This window comes from Erpetoichthys calabaricus, chromosome 7, assembly GCF_900747795.2.
Source record: "Erpetoichthys calabaricus chromosome 7, fErpCal1.3, whole genome shotgun sequence".
In the NCBI taxonomy this organism is placed as follows: Eukaryota; Metazoa; Chordata; class Cladistia; order Polypteriformes; family Polypteridae; genus Erpetoichthys; species Erpetoichthys calabaricus.
This window is the reverse complement of record NC_041400.2, coordinates 85,545,005-85,565,596: the sequence shown is the minus strand read 5'-3', so window position 1 is coordinate 85,565,596 and position 20,592 is coordinate 85,545,005. Positions and strand designations below refer to the sequence as shown.

Genomic DNA, 20,592 nt, shown 5'->3' with positions numbered 1-20,592 from the left:
AGAAAGCTCTGTGTGCACAGGACAAGACCGAAGATCAATATTGGATGCCCGTGATCTTCTTATCCTCAGGCTGCACTGCATTAAAAACAGGTATGATTGTGTGAAGGAAATCACTGCATGGGCTCAGGAACACTTCCAGAAATCACTGTCTGTGAACACAGTTTACCATACCATCCACAAATGCAGGTTAAAGCTCTGTCATGCAAAGAAGAAGCCATATGTGAACATGATCCAGAAACGCTGTTGTTTTCTCTGGGCAAAAGCTCATTTAAAATGGACTGAGGTAAAGTGTAAAACTGCTCTGTGGTCAGACAAATCGAAATTTGAAATTCTTTTTGTAAAACTTGGATGCCGCGTCCTCCGCACTAAAGTGGAGAGGGACCATCCAGCTCAGTTCAAAAACCTGCATCTCTGATAGTATGGAGGTGCATTAGTGCCTATGGAACTGGCAGCTTACACATCTGGAAAGGCACCATCAATACTGAAAAATATATATACACATTATAGAACAACATATACCGCCATTCTGAAGATGTCCTTTTCATAGAAGACCTTGCATATTTCAGCAAGACAATGCTAAAGCGCATACTGTATCTATTACAACAGCATGGCTTTATAGTGGAAAAGTCTCGTTGTTGAACTGACCTGCCTGCAGTCCAAACCTTTCACCAATTGAAAACATTTGGCGCATCATGAAATGAAAAATACAACAAAGAAGCCCCAGGAGTGTTGAGAAGCTAGAATCCTATATCAGACAAGAATAGGACAACATTCCTCTCCTAAAAGTCAGCAATTGGTCTCCTCAGTTCCCAGACATTTATGGACTGTTCTTAAAAGAAGAGGAGATGCTACACAGTGGTAAACATGGCCCTGTCCCAATTTTTGTGAGACGTGTTGCTGCCATCAAATTCAAAATGACCAATTTATTTTCTTAAAATGGCACATTTTCTCACTTTGAACATCTGATATGTTTACTGTGTTCTATCCATATTACTAACCGAGAATGCTAAACCGGATGATGGACGCAGGCACATCCGGCCATGGGCCGTAGCTGCAAAAAGACGTACTGCGCAGGCGCAAAAAGAGTCCGTGAGAGTCGGCTGAGGAGCCGAGAAAGGCGGACAAAAGAGGGCGAGAGAGGCGGATGAGGGTCCGCGAGAGGCGCAGGCGCAAAAAGAGTCCGCGAGAGTCGGAGAAAGGCGGACAAAAGAGGGCGACAAAGGCGGATGAGGGGCCGCGAGAGGCGGACAAGACCACAGAAACAAGGAGTGAGCACGCACCGAAAAAAGGAAAAGGCACATATAAAAGTAGTCAAACGCGGGGAAAGCACGAAACACATTGCACACGAAACTAGACACACCAAAAAAAAAGAACATACGAGCGCACAACAGCAAGGCATGACCACACACACACCCCCCCCCCCCCCCCCCCCCCCACCCTACAGGCACGGGACGGGACGGTACACACACCAAGAGGGGGATTCAACAAGCCCATGGAAGACAAAAAAAAACAACACAAAACCACCCCACAGACCCTACAAGCAAGGGACGGGACACACACAAAGAGGGGGATTCAAACAAGACACAGGAACACAAAAAGAAGACGCTCGCGCAACAACAATCCCCCCCACACATCCATAAGAAGTGACACCCAAAGCCACATATTCTAAAGTGAACGTCGACACCTTCACACTAGGCAGCATAGGTGTCGGCATAGGTGTCAGCATAGGTGGATGTCCTTTCAATAAAGCACTATTAACCGTTCAACTGCAGAAAAGGATACATATTAACAGTGAGTGCGATCCTCCTTATTACATATCCATATTTCGCATGCTGAGAAAGAAACAAGTCATGAATACACGGTCACGGGTACAAAACGATTCGGAAAGGATAACGGGAACATGCCCAAATGGACCGACACAATGCACGTAGACGCATTCAGCGCGCGTGTCAAAGTGCTGCATCGAAAGAAGCACGATTTCAAACCGAAAGAGCTCGCGTATCAGACATACAAAAAAGGGAGCGAAGAGACAGAATAAATGAACGGAGACGTGAACAACGCGCAAATGAACTGACAGAAAAAAAAAAAGCAAGACGCAAAAAGCACCAAGCTCAAATGACCGACATACAAAAACGGACAAGGCTCGATACAAACAATGCACGGCGTAGACTGAAACGGACTTTGCGCAAAGCGGAGGCGAATAAAAAAAAAAGAAAAAAATTGCGCATCACAAATAATGGACATGCAACAAAAAGGCAATCAAACGCAAAAAGCAAAACATGCCCGTCGCGGACATCAACGCCACACACCTGTTAAACGCTTACGCCAAATGGCTGAAAACGCCTTCAATAAGGAATCCACTATTGAGGAAAATTCTTTGGGATTAATGAATGTCATTTGCAATCATTGTCATTCACTTAACTTCACAGAAGAAACAACTGGCAATACAAATAATGAATTTACACGTTGTTGTCAAAAAGGTCAGAGTAGACTGCCTCCTTTACATTCATATCCTGAATATCTAAAGAAGCTTCTAACTAACGATGTGCCTGAAAGTAAACATATCAGGCCACCAAAAGGCAATGGCCCATACTGCTTTCGCATATGTGGACAAATATTGCATCGCATTGGAACAGTGCACCCTGACACAAATCAACAACGCAAATATGCACAAATCTACATCCTAGATCCAGATGAGGCAGTCTATCAACGCATGAACCTTCCTGAAAACAAACAATGCACAGAGCTTATAATAAGAAACGTCACTCATGTCATAAACAATCACCCATTAGCTAAGTCTATAAAAATGCTACATGAAGTTGAAAAGGAGGCAAATACAAAAGCAAATGCAGAAGGTATAGCGGCAACTACAGTTGCTTTGGTCTTGATAAAGGACAAAGAACAAGATCCAAGACGATACAATCTGCGCATCATCCAAAGCTGCACACTATTCTATATCTAATTCATACATCTCACTCTTTGTCATGTCCCAACGCCAGGGGTTGGCGAGCGAAGCGAGCAGGGGGCGGAGCCCCCTAGTTGTGAATAAAACAGGAGTTTGAGATTTGCAAATCATTGCATTCAGTTTTTATTTACATGGAGTTTATTTCATACCTTTGTCTGTTTAATGTAATATACCCACCCATAAAATCTAACACACAAGATATTTTATTATTTTTGTGCTCAGAAAAAGCCTTTGACACAGTCAAATGGGACTATGTATTCACCACATTGCGCATATTTGGGTTTGGCCCAAAATATGTTGTAAGTACCAGAGAGGAAGGACAGACATTCTGGCAGGGATAAAGGAGGGATTCACGCCTAGCAGAAGGCCATAATGGAAGGATCAGGCGAATGTCCTCATGAAGAGCAGTTTGTTGGGAGTTGGAGTCCGGAGGCGTAGCCTTGTTTGGGGTCTTTGGGGACTGCCAGAAGGTGCTGCTGGGGGAGGACTGCCCTGCTTTCCGCATGGCCTGGAAATGCTCCGGACGACCTGGACAGGAGACTGGAAGCAGTTCCCGGGTCTAGCTTAGAAGAAAGCCTGCTTGCTTGACTTTAATTGAGTCCGAGTTGGGACTCATTGCACAACACTCATGGAGGACGAATTTGGTTATGTTGTGACTGATTTTTGCAGAGGTGATTTTTTTGTAAGGGTGCTTTGGTTAAATAAATATACCTGTATTTTATTTAAACATGTTGGGTGTTATTGTGTCTGTGGTTTGGAGCTCAATGGAGCCCTCTGGTGGTTACAATAAGCATGGATAAAATTACTTTATACTAGTCCAAAACAACATGACCGCAGATATGTGGTACTTGACAAGGATGTCCTCTATCATCATTGCTTTTTGCAATCACCTTTGAGCCACAGGCCATTCACTTTCGAAATGCAGAGATAAAGGGGATTATTAGGGAAGGACAAGAATAGAAAATATCACTATATGCAGATGATATGGTACTGTATATATCAGACCCACAGAAATCTTTACCATTACTAACAGAATTTCAAGATATCTGGACTCAATCAATTTGAAAGAAAGTGCTTTATTCCAGTGAGCTGTCTAGTACACCAAACTAGACTGAACATTAATTTATCAGAACAGTTTACATGTGATGTTTACTTTTTGATATTTAAATATCTTTTTCAACAGATATCAGCATGTAAAAAATTGAACAACATGTAAGCAGATGGCCCACACTCATATTAGCAAGGAGAGTGAATAGTGTCAAGATGGGCATTCTTCCCAAGTTTATTTTTCCATTTCAGAATATCCGTATATACATTAACAGATCGTACTTTAAGAAACTAGACTTAATTGTAACCTCATGTATCTAGAATTTAAGAAATCCACACATTCAAAAGGCAACTAACTCTACAAAGACTGAAAGCAGAAGGTGGCATTGCACAACCTAAATTTCAATTTTATTACTGGGTGGCAAATATACAAGTTATGAAGACCTTAAAATTGACACAAATTGATGAAAATACACAAACCTGGTCTGCAACAGAAATAAAATATTTGTGTACATCTTTATAAGTCCTGCTTTGTGCCATAGTAAGTACTAATTATTGTCAATATAACAATAATGCAATTCTCCATCAATCACTCAGAATATTAAACCAATTCAGGATGCACTTCAAGGCAGAGAAGCTTTTATCTGTTTTACTTCTACATTATAATTACCTTTTTCTACCCTCTCAAACCTACACAGTATTTAATGTCTGGAAACATCTGGTATTAAAACACTTACAGAATTGTACGTTGATAATGTCTTTGCATCTTATGAACAATTATCCTTTAAATTTAATTTCACATCAACACAATATTTCCAGTACTTTAAAATCCGAATTTTTACTAAAAAGAACCTACCCAGTTTTTCACACACCCCCCCCCCTTTCTGTTCCAGAAGAAAACCTAATCAGTGTTGAAGACTCAGACGGCATCTCACTAATATATGTCTTTTTCCTTTCAGAGATCCCAGGGTATGGTGGGGCAACGTTCTTTCACTTATCTCAGAAAAGTAGATAGATAGATGGATAGATACTTTATTAATCCAATGGGGAAATTCACATACTCCAGCAGCAGCATACTGATAAAAAAACAATATTAAAGAGTAATAAAAATGCAGGTAAAAACAAACAATAACTTTGAATAATGTTAACGTTTATACCCCCCCCCCCCCCCCCCCCCGGGGGGTGGAATTGAACAGTCGCATAGTTTGGGGGAGGAACGATCTCCTCAGTCTGTCAGTGGAGCAGGACAGTGACGGCAGTCTGTCGCTGAAACTGCTCCTCTGTCTGGAGATGACACTGTTTAGTGGATGCAGTGGATTCTTCATAATTGATAGGATCCTGCTGAGCACCTTTTGCTCTGCCACAGATGTCAAACTGTCCAGCTCCATGCCTACAATAGAGCCTGCCTTCCTCACCAGTTTGTCCAGGCGTGAGGCATCCTTCTTAATGCTGCCTCCCCAGCACACCACCGCGTAGAAGAGGGCACTCGCCACAACCATCTGATAGAACATCTGTAGCATCTTATTGCAGATGTTGAAGGACGCCAGTCTTCTAAGGAAGTACAGCCGGCTCTGTCCTCTCTTGCACAGAGAATCAGTATTGGCAGTCCAGTCCAATTTATCATCCAGCTGCACTCCCAGGTATTTTATAGGTCTGTACCCTCTGCACACAGTCTCCTCTGATAATCACGGGGTCCAGGAGGGGCCTGGGTCTCCTAAAATCCACCACCAGTTCCTTGGTTTTGCTGGTGTTCAGGTGTAAGTGGTTTAAGTCGCACCATTTAACAAAGTCCTTGATGAGGTTTCTATACTCCTCCTCATGCCCACTCCTAATACAGCCCACGATAGCAGTGTCATCAGCGAACTTTTGCACGTGGCAGGACTCCGAGTTGTATTGGAAGTCCAATGTATATAGGCTGAACAGGACTGGAGAAAGTACAGTCCCCTGTGGTGCTCCTGTGTTGCTGACCACAATGTCAGACCTGCATCTCCGGAGACACATATACTGAGGTCTGTTTGTAAGATAGTCCGCGATCCATGCCACCAGGTATGAATCTACTCCTATCTCTGTCAGCTTGTCCCTAAGGAGCAGAGGTTTAATGGTGTTGAAGGTGCTAGAGAAGTTCAGAAACATAATTCTTACAGCACCACTGCCTCTGTCCAAGTGGGAGGGGGATCCGTGTAGCATGTAGATGATGACATCCTCCACTCCCACCTTCTCCTGGTATGTGAACTGCAGAGGGTCGAGGGCGTGTTGGACCTGTGGCCTCAGGTGGTGAAGCAGCAACCTCTCCATGGTCTTCATCACATGTGACGTCAGAGCGACAGGCCGGAAGTCATTCAGCTCACTAGGATGTGATACCTTTGGGACTGGGGTGATGTAATATGTTTTCCAAAGCCTCGGGACTCTCCCCCGTTCCAGGCCCAGGTTGAAGATGCGCTGTAGAGGACTTCCCAGCTCCAGCGCACAGACCTTCAGCAGTCGTGGCGATACTCCATCTGGACCCCGGTGCTTTGCTGGCACAGTTTCCTCAGCTCTCTGCTCACTTGCGCTGCTGTAATTATGGGTGGGGATGTCTCTCCTATGCTTGAAGGATGGGTGAAGGGTGCAGTACTCTGAGGTGAGAGTGGGTTAGGGTGGTCAAACCGGTTAAAGAAATTGTTCATTTGGTTTGCTCCCTTCACGTCTCTCTCGATGGTGGCACCCCGCTTCGAGCTGTAGCCAGTGATGATCTTCATCCCATCCCACACTTCCTCCATGCTGTTATTCTGCAACTTCTGCTCCAGCTTTCTCCTGTACTGCTCCTTCGCCGCCCTGAGCTGGACTCGGAGATCCTTGTGCACGCACTTGAGCTCATGCTGATCACCGCCTTTAAAAGCCCTTTCCTTCTGGTTCAAAAGGCCCTTGATGTCACTTGTAATCCATGGCTTGTTATTAGCATAGCACCGTACTGCCTTATTCCAAAATGGATTAAATTCATTTTTTTCCTCAGAATTCTACATACAACACCCCATAATAACAACGTGAAAAAAGTTTGAGGTTTTTGCAAATTTATTAAAAATAAAAAAACTGTAATCACATATACATAAGTATTCACAGCCTTTGCTCAATACTTTGTCGATGCACCTTTGGCAGCAATTACAGCCTCAAGTCTTTTTGAATATGATGCCACAAGCTTGGCACACCTATCCTTGGCCAGTTTCGCCCATTCCTCTTTGCAGCACCTCTCAAGCTCCATCAGGTTGGATGGGAAGCGTCGGTGTACAGCCATTTTAAGATCTCGCCAAAGATTTTCAATCGGATTCAAGTCTGGGCTCTGGCTGGGCCACTCTAGGACATTCACAGAGTTGTCCTGAAGCCACTCCTTTGATATCTCGGCTGTGTGCTTAGGGTCGTTGTCCTTCTGAAAGATGAACCATCTCCCCAGTCAGAGGTCAAGAGCGCTCTAGAGCAGGTTTTCATCCAGGATGTCTCTGTACATTGCTGCAGTCATGTTTCCCTTTATCCTGACTAGTCTCCCAGTTCCTGCCACTGAAAAACATCCCCACAGCATGATGCTGCCACCACCATGCTTCACTGTAGGGATGGTATTGGCCTGGTGATGAGCGGTGCCTGGTTTCCTCCAAACGTGACGCCTGGCATTCACTCCAAAGAGTTCAATCTGTCTCCTCAGACCAGAGAATTTTCTTTCTCATGGTCTAAGAGTCCTTCAGGTGCCTTTTGGCAAACTCCAGGCAGGCTGCCATGTGCCTTTTACTAAGGAGTGGCTTCCGTCTGGCCACTCTACCATACATGCCTGATTGGTGGATTGCTGCAGAGATGGTTGTCCTTCTGGAAGGTTCTCCTCTCTCCACAGAGGACCTCTGGAGCTTTGACAGAGTGACCATCGGGTTCTTGGTCACCTCCCTGACTGAGGCCCTTCTCCCCCAGTCACTCAGTTTAGATGGCCGGTCAGCTCTAGGAAGAGTCCTGGTGGTTTTGAACTTCTTCCACTTACAGATGATGGAGGGTCCACTTACAGATGATGGAGGGAGGCCATTGTGCTTATTGGGACCTTCAAAGCAGCAGAAATTTTTCTGTAACCTTCCCCAGATTTTTGTCTCGGAGGTCTACAGACAATTCCTTTGACTTCACGCTTGGTTTGTGCTCTGACATGAACTGTCAACTGTGGGACCTTATATAGACAGGTGTGTGCCTTTCCAAATCATGTCCAATCAACTGAATTTACCACAGGTGGACTCCAATTAAGCTCAGAAACATCTCAAGGATGATCAGGGGAAACAGGATGCACCTGAGCTCAATTTTGAGCTTCATGGCAAAGGCTGTGAATACTTATGTACATGTGCTTTCTCAGTCTTTTTATTTTTAATAAATTTGCAAAAAACCTCAAGTAAACTTTTTTCACATTGTCATTATGGGGTGTTGTGTGTAGAATTCTGAGGAAAAAAATGAATTTAATCCATTTTGGAATAAGGCTGTAACATAACAAAATGTGGAAAAAGTGATGCACTGTGAATACTTTCCGGATGCACTGTAAGTTGATGTAGTCAGTAGTGCAGTCAACAACCTCAATCTTCTCATTATGTGATCCCTGCAAGATATCCCAGTCCGTAGTTCCAAAGCAGTCTTTCAGAGCCTGCTCTGCCTCAGGGGACCACTTCCTGAATGAGCATGTGGTTGTAGGTAGCTCCCTCACTCTTGGTTTGTAGTGAGGCTGAAGCAGAACCAGGTTATGATCTGCTTTCCCAAGCGCAGGCAGCGGGGTGGCGCTGCATGCGTCTTCAACGTTTGCATACAGTAAGTCAATAGTCTTATTTCCCCGGGTGTTACAATCCACATACTGGGAGAAGACAGGTAATGTTTTGTCCATCGTCCTATGGTTAAAATCTCCAGTGATTAGCACAAGCGCCTCAGGGTGCTGTGTTTGTAACTTTGCAACAGTGGAATGTATGATGTCACCCGCTATCTCCATGTCCGCCCAAGGAGAGATGTATACATTAAAAACAATGACGTGTCCAAACTCTCTGGGCAAGTAATAGGGATGCAGACTTTAGACCAACAGTTCGATGTCCCTGCAACAAGTGGAGATTTTTGACGTTTACATGTCCAGAGTTGCACCACCTTGTATTGACATAGAGAGCTAGACCTCCTCCTTTCTGCTTCCCACTGGTATTTGCGTCTCTGTCCGCTCTAACTGTGCTAAACCCAGGTAGCTCCACGTTAGCATCTGGGATGGTAGTAGTTAGCCACGTTTTCGTAGTGCAGGTCAACCGTGCATTGAATACACCCTAGCTCCATATGAGCAAAGCATTCAATCATTCAACTTAAAATCTTTTATCGGTCACATTGTTCTCATTTTAAATTGTCCAAAATGTATCCAGGGCAAGATCCAACCTGTGAATGTTGCAATCTAGCTCCAGTCTCACTGGGCCACATGTCAATTTGGTGTACTTCCAAAACCTCATTTTGGACAACAATCTTTGAATGCCCAGCAGTGTTTGGTGTACTCCTGGATGGGTTTAAAGTGGAGAAGGACAAATTGATTGTAATTGCCTATACCACACTACTAGCTCGTAGACTTACCTTGCTTAGCTGGAAGAATCTCAACCCACCTTTTACAAGTCAGTGGGTGTAACTGATGTTCTATACTATTTCAAACTGGAAAAAATCTAATTGTTGCTTAGAGGATCTGTTCAAATCTTTTTTTAAAATATGGCAAAATTTAACTAATACATTTTAGCATTAATATTGGGGTGGGGGCGATTACATTTTCCCTTTTTCTTCTCCATTGTTTTCTTCTTGTAACTAATTTTGCTTGTGCTCTTGGCTTTCCTCTTTTTCTCAGAAAGGGGGATAATTCTGATTTGTTGGTATTGTCTGTTTTTGTTCCTGCTTTCTTTTTAGCTTTTTTTTTATCAGGTTAGACTGTGAAGTCATTTGTTTTATAAGTTCACCTTGATTGTATGCAATGCCATTTTTTTTAAATAAAATGCATTTTAAAAAGTAAGGCTTCATATTCATAGCATAGCCTTTCAAAATTAACCATTAATTATGTCCTGTGTAGGTTTTAGTCTGGGTTTTTAAAATTTCTCATGTCATGCCATTCCCTGTCATTTTTCCCTGTTTTTTTCAGTTTGTTTTACCAAGTCCACACCTTTAAACTTGAGTGCCTTTATCAGTACCAAAAAAAATATATATTAACTAGCCAACCCGCGGCATAGCATACACCGCATAATCACGCCGCTTTTTTAATAATTTTTAAGCACAGGGAAAAAAAATGAACATTTGAAAAATCCGTAATTTAATAAACCACCAAGAAAAGTAACATTGCAACAATGCATGCTACGAACCAACATACAATTGTCCATGACTGAAAACTGGAGGACTGCCATCGCGCCTCCACCTCCCAGAGCGAGGGACGGGGCTGGACGGTGCTCGGGCACGGAGGGCGGAATGGGGGGAGAGGGGAAGGACGCCCATTCCGCCCCCTCCGTCCTGGCCCTCCAGCCATTCTAGTCTGCTGATTTCTTAGTCATCGTTCAGTACGCACTGCCTGCTCATGTGCCCACCCCCAACTCCTCACCTGAGTCGCTTTCGTCTGTGTACGGTCCACATGCACCTGTGAGTCACGTTGACTGTTCATTTTCTAAACACCGCCTCAGTCGCTTTTGTCTCTGCTACAGTCCACGTGCACCTCTGAGCCACTTTGACTTTTCATTGTTCTTTGTGGTTCCGGCTGCTTTTCTATATATAATCCACCAAGTCACCCGACCATGGTAGTAGCAAGGAGGGGGTGTGTACAAAGAGCAGGGACGTAATCAGTGCGAGCGTATGACCCGCACTTACTGGGAATTCCTCGTTCGTGGGGAACAATTGCAAGCCCCAGTCTCCATCACGAATGGGGTTCAACGGCTTACCCACGTCTCTCGGCGCCGGGTAGACACACGTTGATCCATTCAGTGTAGCAGTGCAGTACCGGACATCCAAGGGCATCACGGACCTGCTAATGCTCAATCTCACGTGGCTGAAAGCCACTTGTCCCTCTAAGAAGTTGGACGCTGACCACTCTTGGGTTGCGTAACTATTTAGCAGGCGGGAGTCTTTCATTTTCTGAATTAACCTGACAAATCGCTCCACCAACTATGAACGGCCATGCACCACCTCCCACAGAATCGAGAAAAAGCTATCAATCTGTCAATTCTCTCTGTGTCCGGGCCGGGTGAGGTTTTCCGTGTTGAGTTAAATTAAGCGAAAGGCTCCACACCTGGTGGTGCCCTTCCATCAATTCCTTTAAGTTTCAGCTTTGCAACCATACTGGGAATGACGCCACTGGATCGCCTGTTGGCATTGTTTATGGTCAGAACTACGACAGTATGTAACTGTCTTCGAACCTCCGACTTTCGTTCTTGATTAATAAAAACATTCTTGGCAAATGCTTTCGCTCTCACTCGAATTGTTGTCGGGTGTGGCTCCGTCGTGCGTGTGCCATGGTCGGCTGCTTAGTGAATTGTTGGTGGCCGTGAGTTGTCATCGTATCCCATGGTCTTAGCGTTGGAGGGCGGGTCTCTGTGAGTTGGCAGGCGTGGCTATGTCGTGCGTATCCCATGGTTGTCTTGCTTGTTCTGTCGGCTTAGTGAGTTATATATATATATAGATTATGATCACCGGCTCCTGTCCTGTATTCTCTTGCAGGGGAAAACAGTTGATAAAAATGACCCATCAACAACAACGCCACACACATTTAAGTTTTCAGTAAACACCAATCCTAAGCAGATAAACACAGAAAACATTTTAAAAGGGGAAAAACGTTATGCCTTTTATGATGCCTTATCTGCAATTACTTCACAAACGTCTTTTTTTAAACAGACTTTCCCAAATTCATGCACAGTGTACATGTTTCATTTTGTTTTCTAATTTTTTGTGCTGTTTGTGAAAATAATACTTTACTTTTACCTTTACCTTCCTTACCTTTTTATCTTGCAGAACAACTAAAAGACACCAGACATTTTACGATGGGAACGCTACAAGTCCACCTGGAGTCTGCCACATTCCAATGGCTGAGCCTTTCTGTAGCAAAACAAGGGAAGTAGGTATTGAAATTCAGAAACTGCTTTACTAAAGTTAACATAAAACATTTTTACAATTTGCATTAATATTTATAACACTAGCATGCTTATTTTGGTTTACTAAAGCCTTTAGTTGTGTTTAATACTTTAAGGGTCCAATTTATCTATACAGTGATCCCTCACTATATCGCGCTTCGCCTTTCGCGGCTTCACTCCATTGCGGATTTTATATGTAAGCATATTTAAATATATATCGCGGATTTTTTTCTGGTTCGCGGATTTCTGCGGACAATGGGTCTTTTAATTTCTGGTACATGCTTCCTCAGTTGGTTTGCCCAGTTGATTTCATACAAGGGACACTATTGGCAGATGGCTGAGAAGCTAGATTGCTTACTCTTCTCTCTCTTGCTCTGACTTTCTCTGATCCTGACGTATGGGGATTGAGCAGGGGGGCTGTTCGCACACCTAGACGATACGACGCTCGTCTAAAAATACTGAAAGATTATCTTCACGTTGCTATCTTTTGTGCAGCTGCTTCCTGAAACGACATGCTGCACAGTGCTTCGCATACTTAAAAGCTCGAAGGGCACGTATTGATTTTTGACTGAACAACAAACTCTCTCTCTCTCTATCTCTGCTCCTGACGGAGGGGGTGTGAGCTGCCGCCTTCAACAGCTTTGTGCCGCGGTGCTTCGCATACTTAAAAGCCAAACAGCCCTATTGATTTGTTTGCTAGAGATTGTTTTCTCTATCTATGTGACATTCTGTGCTCCTGACACGCACTCCTTTGAAGAGGAAGATATGTTTGCATTCTTTTAATTGTGAGACAGAACTGTCATCTCTGTCTTGTCATGGAGCACAGTTTAAACTTTTGAAAAAGAGACAAATGTTTGTTTGCAGTGTTTGAATAATGTTCCTGTCTCTCTGCAACCTCCTGTGTTTCTGTGCAAATCTGTGACCCAAGCATGACAATATAAAAATAACCATATAAACATATGGTTTCTACTTCGCAGATTTTCTTATTTCGCGGGTGGCTCTGGAACGCAACCCCCGCGATGGAGGAGGGATTACTGTACAGTCAAAGACCTTGTTCTATCAAATGGAATAACATGAAATAATTTAGATGAAAAAGTTTGAGTCTCTAATCCTCATTTGACATGCAAGTAACAATTTTACAAAGCAACAGATACGTGAGATACAACTATTGATTTGATGCATGTGTCCCTCTAAACTGCACAATACTTTTACACCTAAAATATTTAAAGCAAACAGCAAAAAAAGAGTATTGTCATAAACGTATTCTGGATAAAACACTTACAATCTCTCCTAATAAAAGTTTTTAAAAGTAATTCAAAGCAGGTACATTGATAAGGTTAAAAAAATACAATAGTGTCTCTGCTCAAGAATTTTCTCACATTGTTGCTATCCTACCTGAAAGAGCAATGTTAGGAAGCGGAGAGAGGTTGCTGGAATTTTAAGCAGCAAGTTTCACAACTCGGGTAATGAATATCTTTGTTTAGCCAGAAGCCAAACTGGTAGCTTCTTGCAAAGCAGTAGCTATTCCTCTCACCTTACTGCTTGTGTCACCTGGTTACATGCCCCTTCCACTGAATAAATCTATGTCACAGCATCATTTGCCTCTTTTGAGGAATTCCCTTTAGGTCATCCACCATGAGACAACGACTATGAGGATCAAACATGGGTAACTGGAATTGCAAGCAGCAAATTCTTCCACTTAGCTAAAGGATTTAAGAACAAGTAAACCCAACAAACTTAATGAAGATATTTTTCTTTTTAGCATTTTTGACACATAGATCCCAAATAGGTCAGTTCTTCTGTAGTATGGCTGATAGAACCACATTTATCACAATGACAGTTGTAGTCCCTTTGTGCACACATTGTCCATAATATAGGTTATACAAACAATGTGTTATGCACACAATGACAATGTGCTTTAGTCCACATCAGGAATGAGAAGAATGGGGAGGCAGACAGTCAGATTGGATTTTAAATTTCATCTTGATGTCTTTTACAAGGGTTTTGTAAGAAGACATTTTCGAACTTAAAGGTTAGTAGAATGTTCAGTTATTTGGTCTGTAATGAATTCATCATAGTTGCCGTCTTGCTGGTATTGCTGTCAGTGTCATGGACATGAAGAATTTAGAAAACAGTAAATCTACAGTCGCAGTTGATCAAGAAATGAAAAAATACATTTAATGGCAAGTTCTACAAATTGAGATAGATAGATAGATAGATAGATAGATAGATAGATAGATAGATAGATAGATAGATAGATAGATACTTTATTAATCCCAAGGGGAAATTCACAAATATCACCAGGTAGTGCAAAATATAGAAGATTATGTCAATAAAAGCACTGTCTTAACACCATTGTTACAAAAAAAGATGAGACACTGCACCAGGTACTGGATATTTGATGCACCTCCTCTTTATTATGATGGAGTTAGAGAAGGGCTATGTCAAGATGCATGTTGCTATTGCCAACTGAAAAAAGAATGCTGGAAACAACATTTTGACTGTCTTTTAGTCTACTGTACCTTGGAACATTTTATTATTCATGTCTTCTGTATTTGGGACCTTATATATTGTAAACATTGACCCAATGATTTCAGACATCTGCTAAAAAGTCTTTATTCATCCATTTATGCATCTCCCATCTAAATGAACAAGTAAATGGTTTAGTATACAGTTGTAATACACCCTGTGTACTGTTGCTTTTTAAATTTACAAAGTCATTCGGCGGAAAGATACCCTGGTTAGATTACTGTGTACTGTGCTTACTGACAGGAGTACCAGTTCACAGTTCATAATACCAAAATAGCATTACAAATATTTTGATGAGAACAGACCATTCAGCCTAACAAGCTTAGTTCTATTCACATAATTTGTCTAAAATGACATCAAGTCAAATTTTGAAGGTCTCCAAAATATTATCTACTGCACTACATTGCAGCTTACTTCATGTGTCTATGGTTCTCTGAGTGAAGAAAAATGCATCTAATCTATTGTTAATAAGTTCCCATCAGTGTCCCCATATTTTTGTTGAACGATATATTGTAAAGTAACAGCTGTGATCCATCATACTAATTCCCATTTTATTTTTAAACAATTCAGTCATATTGCCTTTTAATCTCTGTTTTCCTAAACTAAAAAGATTTAGTTCCTTTAATCTTTCCTCATATCTCATACCTTCCAGTTTTAGAATCAGTACTCTTCTCTGTACTTCTTTTAACGCCACAATCAAGACTGAACACAGAATTTCAGATTAGGCTTCACAATTGTATACTCTAATCATAGGTAGCACCATTTTTGGAATGAAAAGTTTTGCGGGACCACTCCAGAATTTTCCTTTTAATGTGCAGACTTCTATAACATTATTATTAAATTACTTAATATCTGTCCATCTTTTGCTAATGTCTAGCAAGACGTGCAAGTTTGTGCAGCAGTTTCAACACAAAAAAATCAAATTATTATGGGATTCGTGTGCCTTGTATTTCTCATTTTGAGTTTTAACCAGTGTGATAGAAACCAGGGTGTCGGCGAGCCCCAGACCCCAACACAAACACATAGAGTCTTGTGTTTAAATAAAGGATAATTTTTATTCACCACAACACCTCCACAAAGTAGCACAAGCACATGTTTTCTCTCTTCCCCAACCACTTCTCCTCAATTCTTCTCAACTCTGCACTGCCCTCCTTCGGTAGTGTTGCCTTCCTTCTTCCCAGCTCCGACTTACCTGGTTAAACGAGTGTGGTCCATTTTATTGAGGACCCTGGATTACTTCTGGTGCCAGGGCCACTGCCCAATGGAATACTTCTGGGGTCATATGGAAGTCCCATAAATTGTGGAGCGCAACTCCTTACAGTACCCCGTTGCGTGCACCCATGGTCCCCAGAAGGGCTGTGTTGCTGGACTACATCTCCCAGCATTTTCTGCTGGTTCCCGAATGGATGCTGTGATGGAGGGCAATTGCCATCTAGTGCCTAAAACTAAAATATCCGTCTGTGACAGTCCTTCCCTATCCTCCTCTTTTGTCCCAGGCCAGCAAGGGTATTTAGTACATGTCCAGTCAGGAAGCCTGTACCATTTAGTTGGGGCTTCCTACCCGGGTAAGGAATCATCTCCTCTGGGTGGGGTATCCATCCATCCCTCAGGGTAGCCTTGACTGGATGTGGCCTAAAACATGTAGTCTCTTGTAGATTGGCATTGATGTAGGAGCTAAATACGGATTATTCTTTCACTAATGGGTACCTCAAATATTCAATCAAAATGAATAGGCTGAGTAAGTGTTATATGGATGAGGGTGGTATTAAAGGTGTTCATATAGGAATATGTGTCAATGTCTAGTATTATTTCAAAGCATTGAAAATTAGTATTTGACTAGTTAAGTTTGGTAGGAATGAAGATTGGTAAGGGGTTGAGCAGAAAATGGAGCATAGCAGAGTCTTTCTTCCACCGCTGGCAGCATCAAAATCTGACCTAGGGGTTTTAAGTAGTGAGTTGTTACACTAGAAGAGCAATGCTGCATTCCCCTCAGACCCAGTGACCCAGAACTTATGCAAGTATGCAAATGTTGTTACTTATTTTGGCACACAGGAATAGCAGAATCTATTAAGTAAGTATGTATTACTCACATTATCATTATTATGATTTTTATAAGGATTTTTTTACATTCCTCATAGCAAAATTTTGTTTTATATTCACAGGTTATTCTGGAAGTATCAAAAAATCTTGGAGTGAAGTATCATACAAAGGGTACAGTGATAACAATTGAGGGACCACGCTTTTCCTCAAAAGCAGAGTCTATGATGTTTCGCCAGTGGGGTGCAGATGTCATCAATATGACCACTGTTCCAGAAGTGATTCTTGCAAAGGAAGCTGGTCTCTGCTATGCTAGCATTGCTATGGCAACTGACTACGATTGCTGGAAGGAGCACGAAGATGCGGTTAGTGATTGCTATTTTGTGACATGTTTGTTTTGTCTTTTTCTCCCACAATGTAAAGATGAGCAGGTCAGGTTAACTGACAATTACAACTTAGCCTTATGTGATCAATTATGTGCTTCTGCATGTGTGTGTGCTCTGCAATGAATTGGCACAATTTTCAATGAGATAACCAAACTAGAAAATGTATGAATGGGCATTTAACTTTCTTGCACTTACTTGCATTATCTGTATTGTATCCAGCCTAACTTGTATTGCCATAGTTTGTGAGACTGAAGGACTGTTTCTGATGTGGATATCAGCAACACTGGGGCACCACAAGGAACAGACATCCCTGTCTCCTTTTCTCTTCACTCTGTACATCACAGACTATAAATATAACATGTCCGGTCACTTGCAGAAATTCTTAGATGATTCTGCACTTACAGGGTGTATTGATGAAAGGGGTTGAGACTGAGTATACAGTAGGAGTCAAGTGGAGGACTTTATTTCTTGGTCCATAGAGAATTGTGTGCATCGTAATACTGTATAAGAAAAACCAAGGTCCACTCCTACAAGTACTTTGGGGTACACATTATTGGCAGGTTGGACTGGTCTCGGATCACAGAGGAACTATGTAAGAAATAGCAGATCATGCTCTTTTTCCTTAGGAGATTGCATTCCTTTAATGAGGGAAGTGACATCCTTCATATTTATTTTTTTTTAACAATTCTCTGATGGTCAGTGCAATTTTCTACGCTGAGGTGTGCTGGGCTGGTAACATCACTTTAAAAGAGACCCACCAAATCAACAAGCTAATTAAAGGGCAAGCTCAGTTATAGGACACTCTGAACCACCTAAAGGTAGCAGCAAAGGTAAGAAGTAAAAAAAAAAAAACTGAGTGCCATTTTGAACAGTGATGTACATCCTCTCTCTTTGACATGCTAACACTGAGTACTTTCAGCCAACAAATCTTTCAGCAAAAAACATTATTGGCACCTTTATACCAACAGCAAATGCTTGCATCATGTCTAACTGTGACTGTGACAACCAAGTCAGAATTTTTTTCTTTTTAATTTTCTTGCATTTTATTCATTCTTGTGTGTATTCAGACCATTCTCTGTGTGTGTATATATATATATATATTTATTTATTGTTTATCTTCGTGTTTATTTATATATTTACGAATTTATTTAAAGAGCTTTTGTAAAAAGTCAAACTTCCTCCGGGACAAATATTCTATTTATGTATTCTGCCCTCTGGATTTATTTGCCTATTTTGCAGTTATGCATGAAGGCAGTACTGACTTTGACTTTGTTTTACTGGTACTTTAAAAAAAAAAAAAAAAATCTGGTACAGTTACGTTTTTGGAACTTTTGTATTGACTTGGTACCAAAGTACTAGTTCTTGTGACATTCCTAGTTTCTGCCCTTTCTGCCCCAAGTCATCCTTAGAAAGGTTTTAATGATGTTCCATCTTCTAAGAGTTACAATTACCAGTTTGGAAATAGTCCATCATTTTTCTTAAATATGCACATTTTATTCCCCTTAAGATACTGCCTTCAGCCAGAGAATCAGCCAATCTGTTTATAAAACATATAGTTTCTTTACATCGTTTTCATTATTCAATATTTTCTGACTATGTGCAGTAGTTTTTTCTGTTTTGGAGATTCTTCTGTGACCATCTGGGTCATACAGTTGATTTAACCTCTTTGTAAGAGCCAGTCTTAGAAAAGCTAATGTTAAATTAACATGAATGCCTTCCTAATATCAATGGAAAATCAGTTTCTCATAGTTACTTAGATTTTGGTATAGTCTTTTACCCCATGTAAGTTAAAATGAAATAGAACCTTCTTAGCTACAGTGCATCCAGAAAGTATTCACAGTGCATCACTTTTTCCTCAGAATTCTACACACAACACCCCATAATGGCAATGTGAAAAAAAGTTTACTTGAGGTTTTTGCAAATTTATTAAAAATAAAAAAAACTGAGAAATCACATGTACATAAGTATTCACAGCCTTTGCTCAATACTTTGTCGATGCACCTTTGGCAGCAATTACAGCCTCAAGTCTTTTTGAATATGATGCCACAAGCTTGGCACACCTATCCTTGGCCAGTTTCGCCCATTCCTCTTTGCAGCACCTCTCAAGCTCCATCAGGTTGGATGGGAAGCGTCGGTGCACAGCCATTTTAAGATATCTCCAGAGATGCTCAATCGGATTCAAGTCTGGGCTCTGGCTGGGCCACTCAAGAACATTCACAGAGTTGTCCTGAAGCCACTCCTTTGATATCTTGGCTGTGTGCTTAGGGTCGTTGTCCTGCTGAAAGATGAACCGTCACCCCAGTCTGAGGTCAAGAGCGCTCTGGAGCAGGTTTTCATCCAGGATGTCTCTGTACATTGCTGCAGTCATGTTTCCCTTTATCCTGACTAGTCTCCCAGTCCCTGCCACTGAAAAACATCCCCACAGCATGATGCTGCCACCACCATGCTTCACTGTAGGGATGGTATTGGACTGGTGATGAGCGGTGCCTGGTTTCCTCCAAACGTGACGCCTGGCATTCACACCAAAGAGTTCAATCTTTGTCTCATCAGACCAGAGAATTTTATTTCTCATGGTCTGAGAGTCCTTCAGGTGCCTTTTGGCAAACTCAAGGTGGGCTGCCATGTGCCTTTTACTAAGGAGTGGCTTCCGTCTGGCCACTCTACCATACAGGCCTGATTGGTGGATTGCTACAGAGATGGTTGTCCTTCTGGAAGTTTCTCCTCTCTCCACAGAGGACCTCTGGAGCTCTGACAGAGTGACCATCGGGTTCTTGGTCACCTCCCTGACTAAGGCTCTTCTCCCCAGATCGCTCAGTTTAGATGGCCAGCCAGCTCTAGGAAGAGTCCTGGTGGTTTCGAACTTCTTCCACTTACGGATGATGGAGGCCACTGTGCTCATTGGAACCTTCAAACAGCAGAAATTTTTCTGTAACTTTCTCCAGATTTGTTCCTCGAGACAATCCTGTCTCGGAGGTCTACAGACAATTCCTTTGACTTCATGCTTGGTTTGTGCTCTGACATGAACTGTCAACTGTGGGACCTTATATAGACAGGTGTGTGCCTTTCCAAATCATGTCCAATCAACTGAATTTACCACAGGTGGACTCCAATTAAGCTGCAGAAACATCTCAAGGATGATCAGGGGAAACAGGATGCACCTGAGCTCAATTTTGAGCTTCATGGCAAAGGCTGTGAATACTTATGTACATGTGCTTTCTCAATTTTTTTATTTTTAATAAATTTGCAAAAACCTCAAGTAAACATTTTTCACGTTGTCATTATGGGGTGTTGTGTGTAGAATTCTGAGGAAAAAAATGAATTTAATCCATTTTGGAATAAGGCTGTAACATAACAAAATGTGGAAAAAGTGATGCGCTGTGAATACTTTCCGGATGCACTGTATATCTGTAAAACAGTGTTAATTAAGCCAGTTTGGAAACAGTCTCACTGTTAGAAGCATGAATTGGTAGATTAGTTTATAAATAGAACATTGGCTTACAGTATTCTGACCGTTTTGACATGAGCA

General features: G+C 41.9%; 1 protein-coding gene across 1 annotated transcript in view; it reads left to right on the top strand.

Annotated features, from left to right (window-relative positions):
* Positions 1-20,592, top strand: part of mtap (methylthioadenosine phosphorylase) — a 191,737-nt gene that overhangs the window by 122,414 nt on the left and 48,731 nt on the right. Inside the window, exons 5-6 of the mRNA XM_028805159.2 lie at positions 11,996-12,098; positions 16,806-17,045. Coding sequence (XP_028660992.2) covers positions 11,996-12,098; positions 16,806-17,045 — 343 coding nt within the window. The remainder of the gene's footprint in view (positions 1-11,995; positions 12,099-16,805; positions 17,046-20,592) is intronic.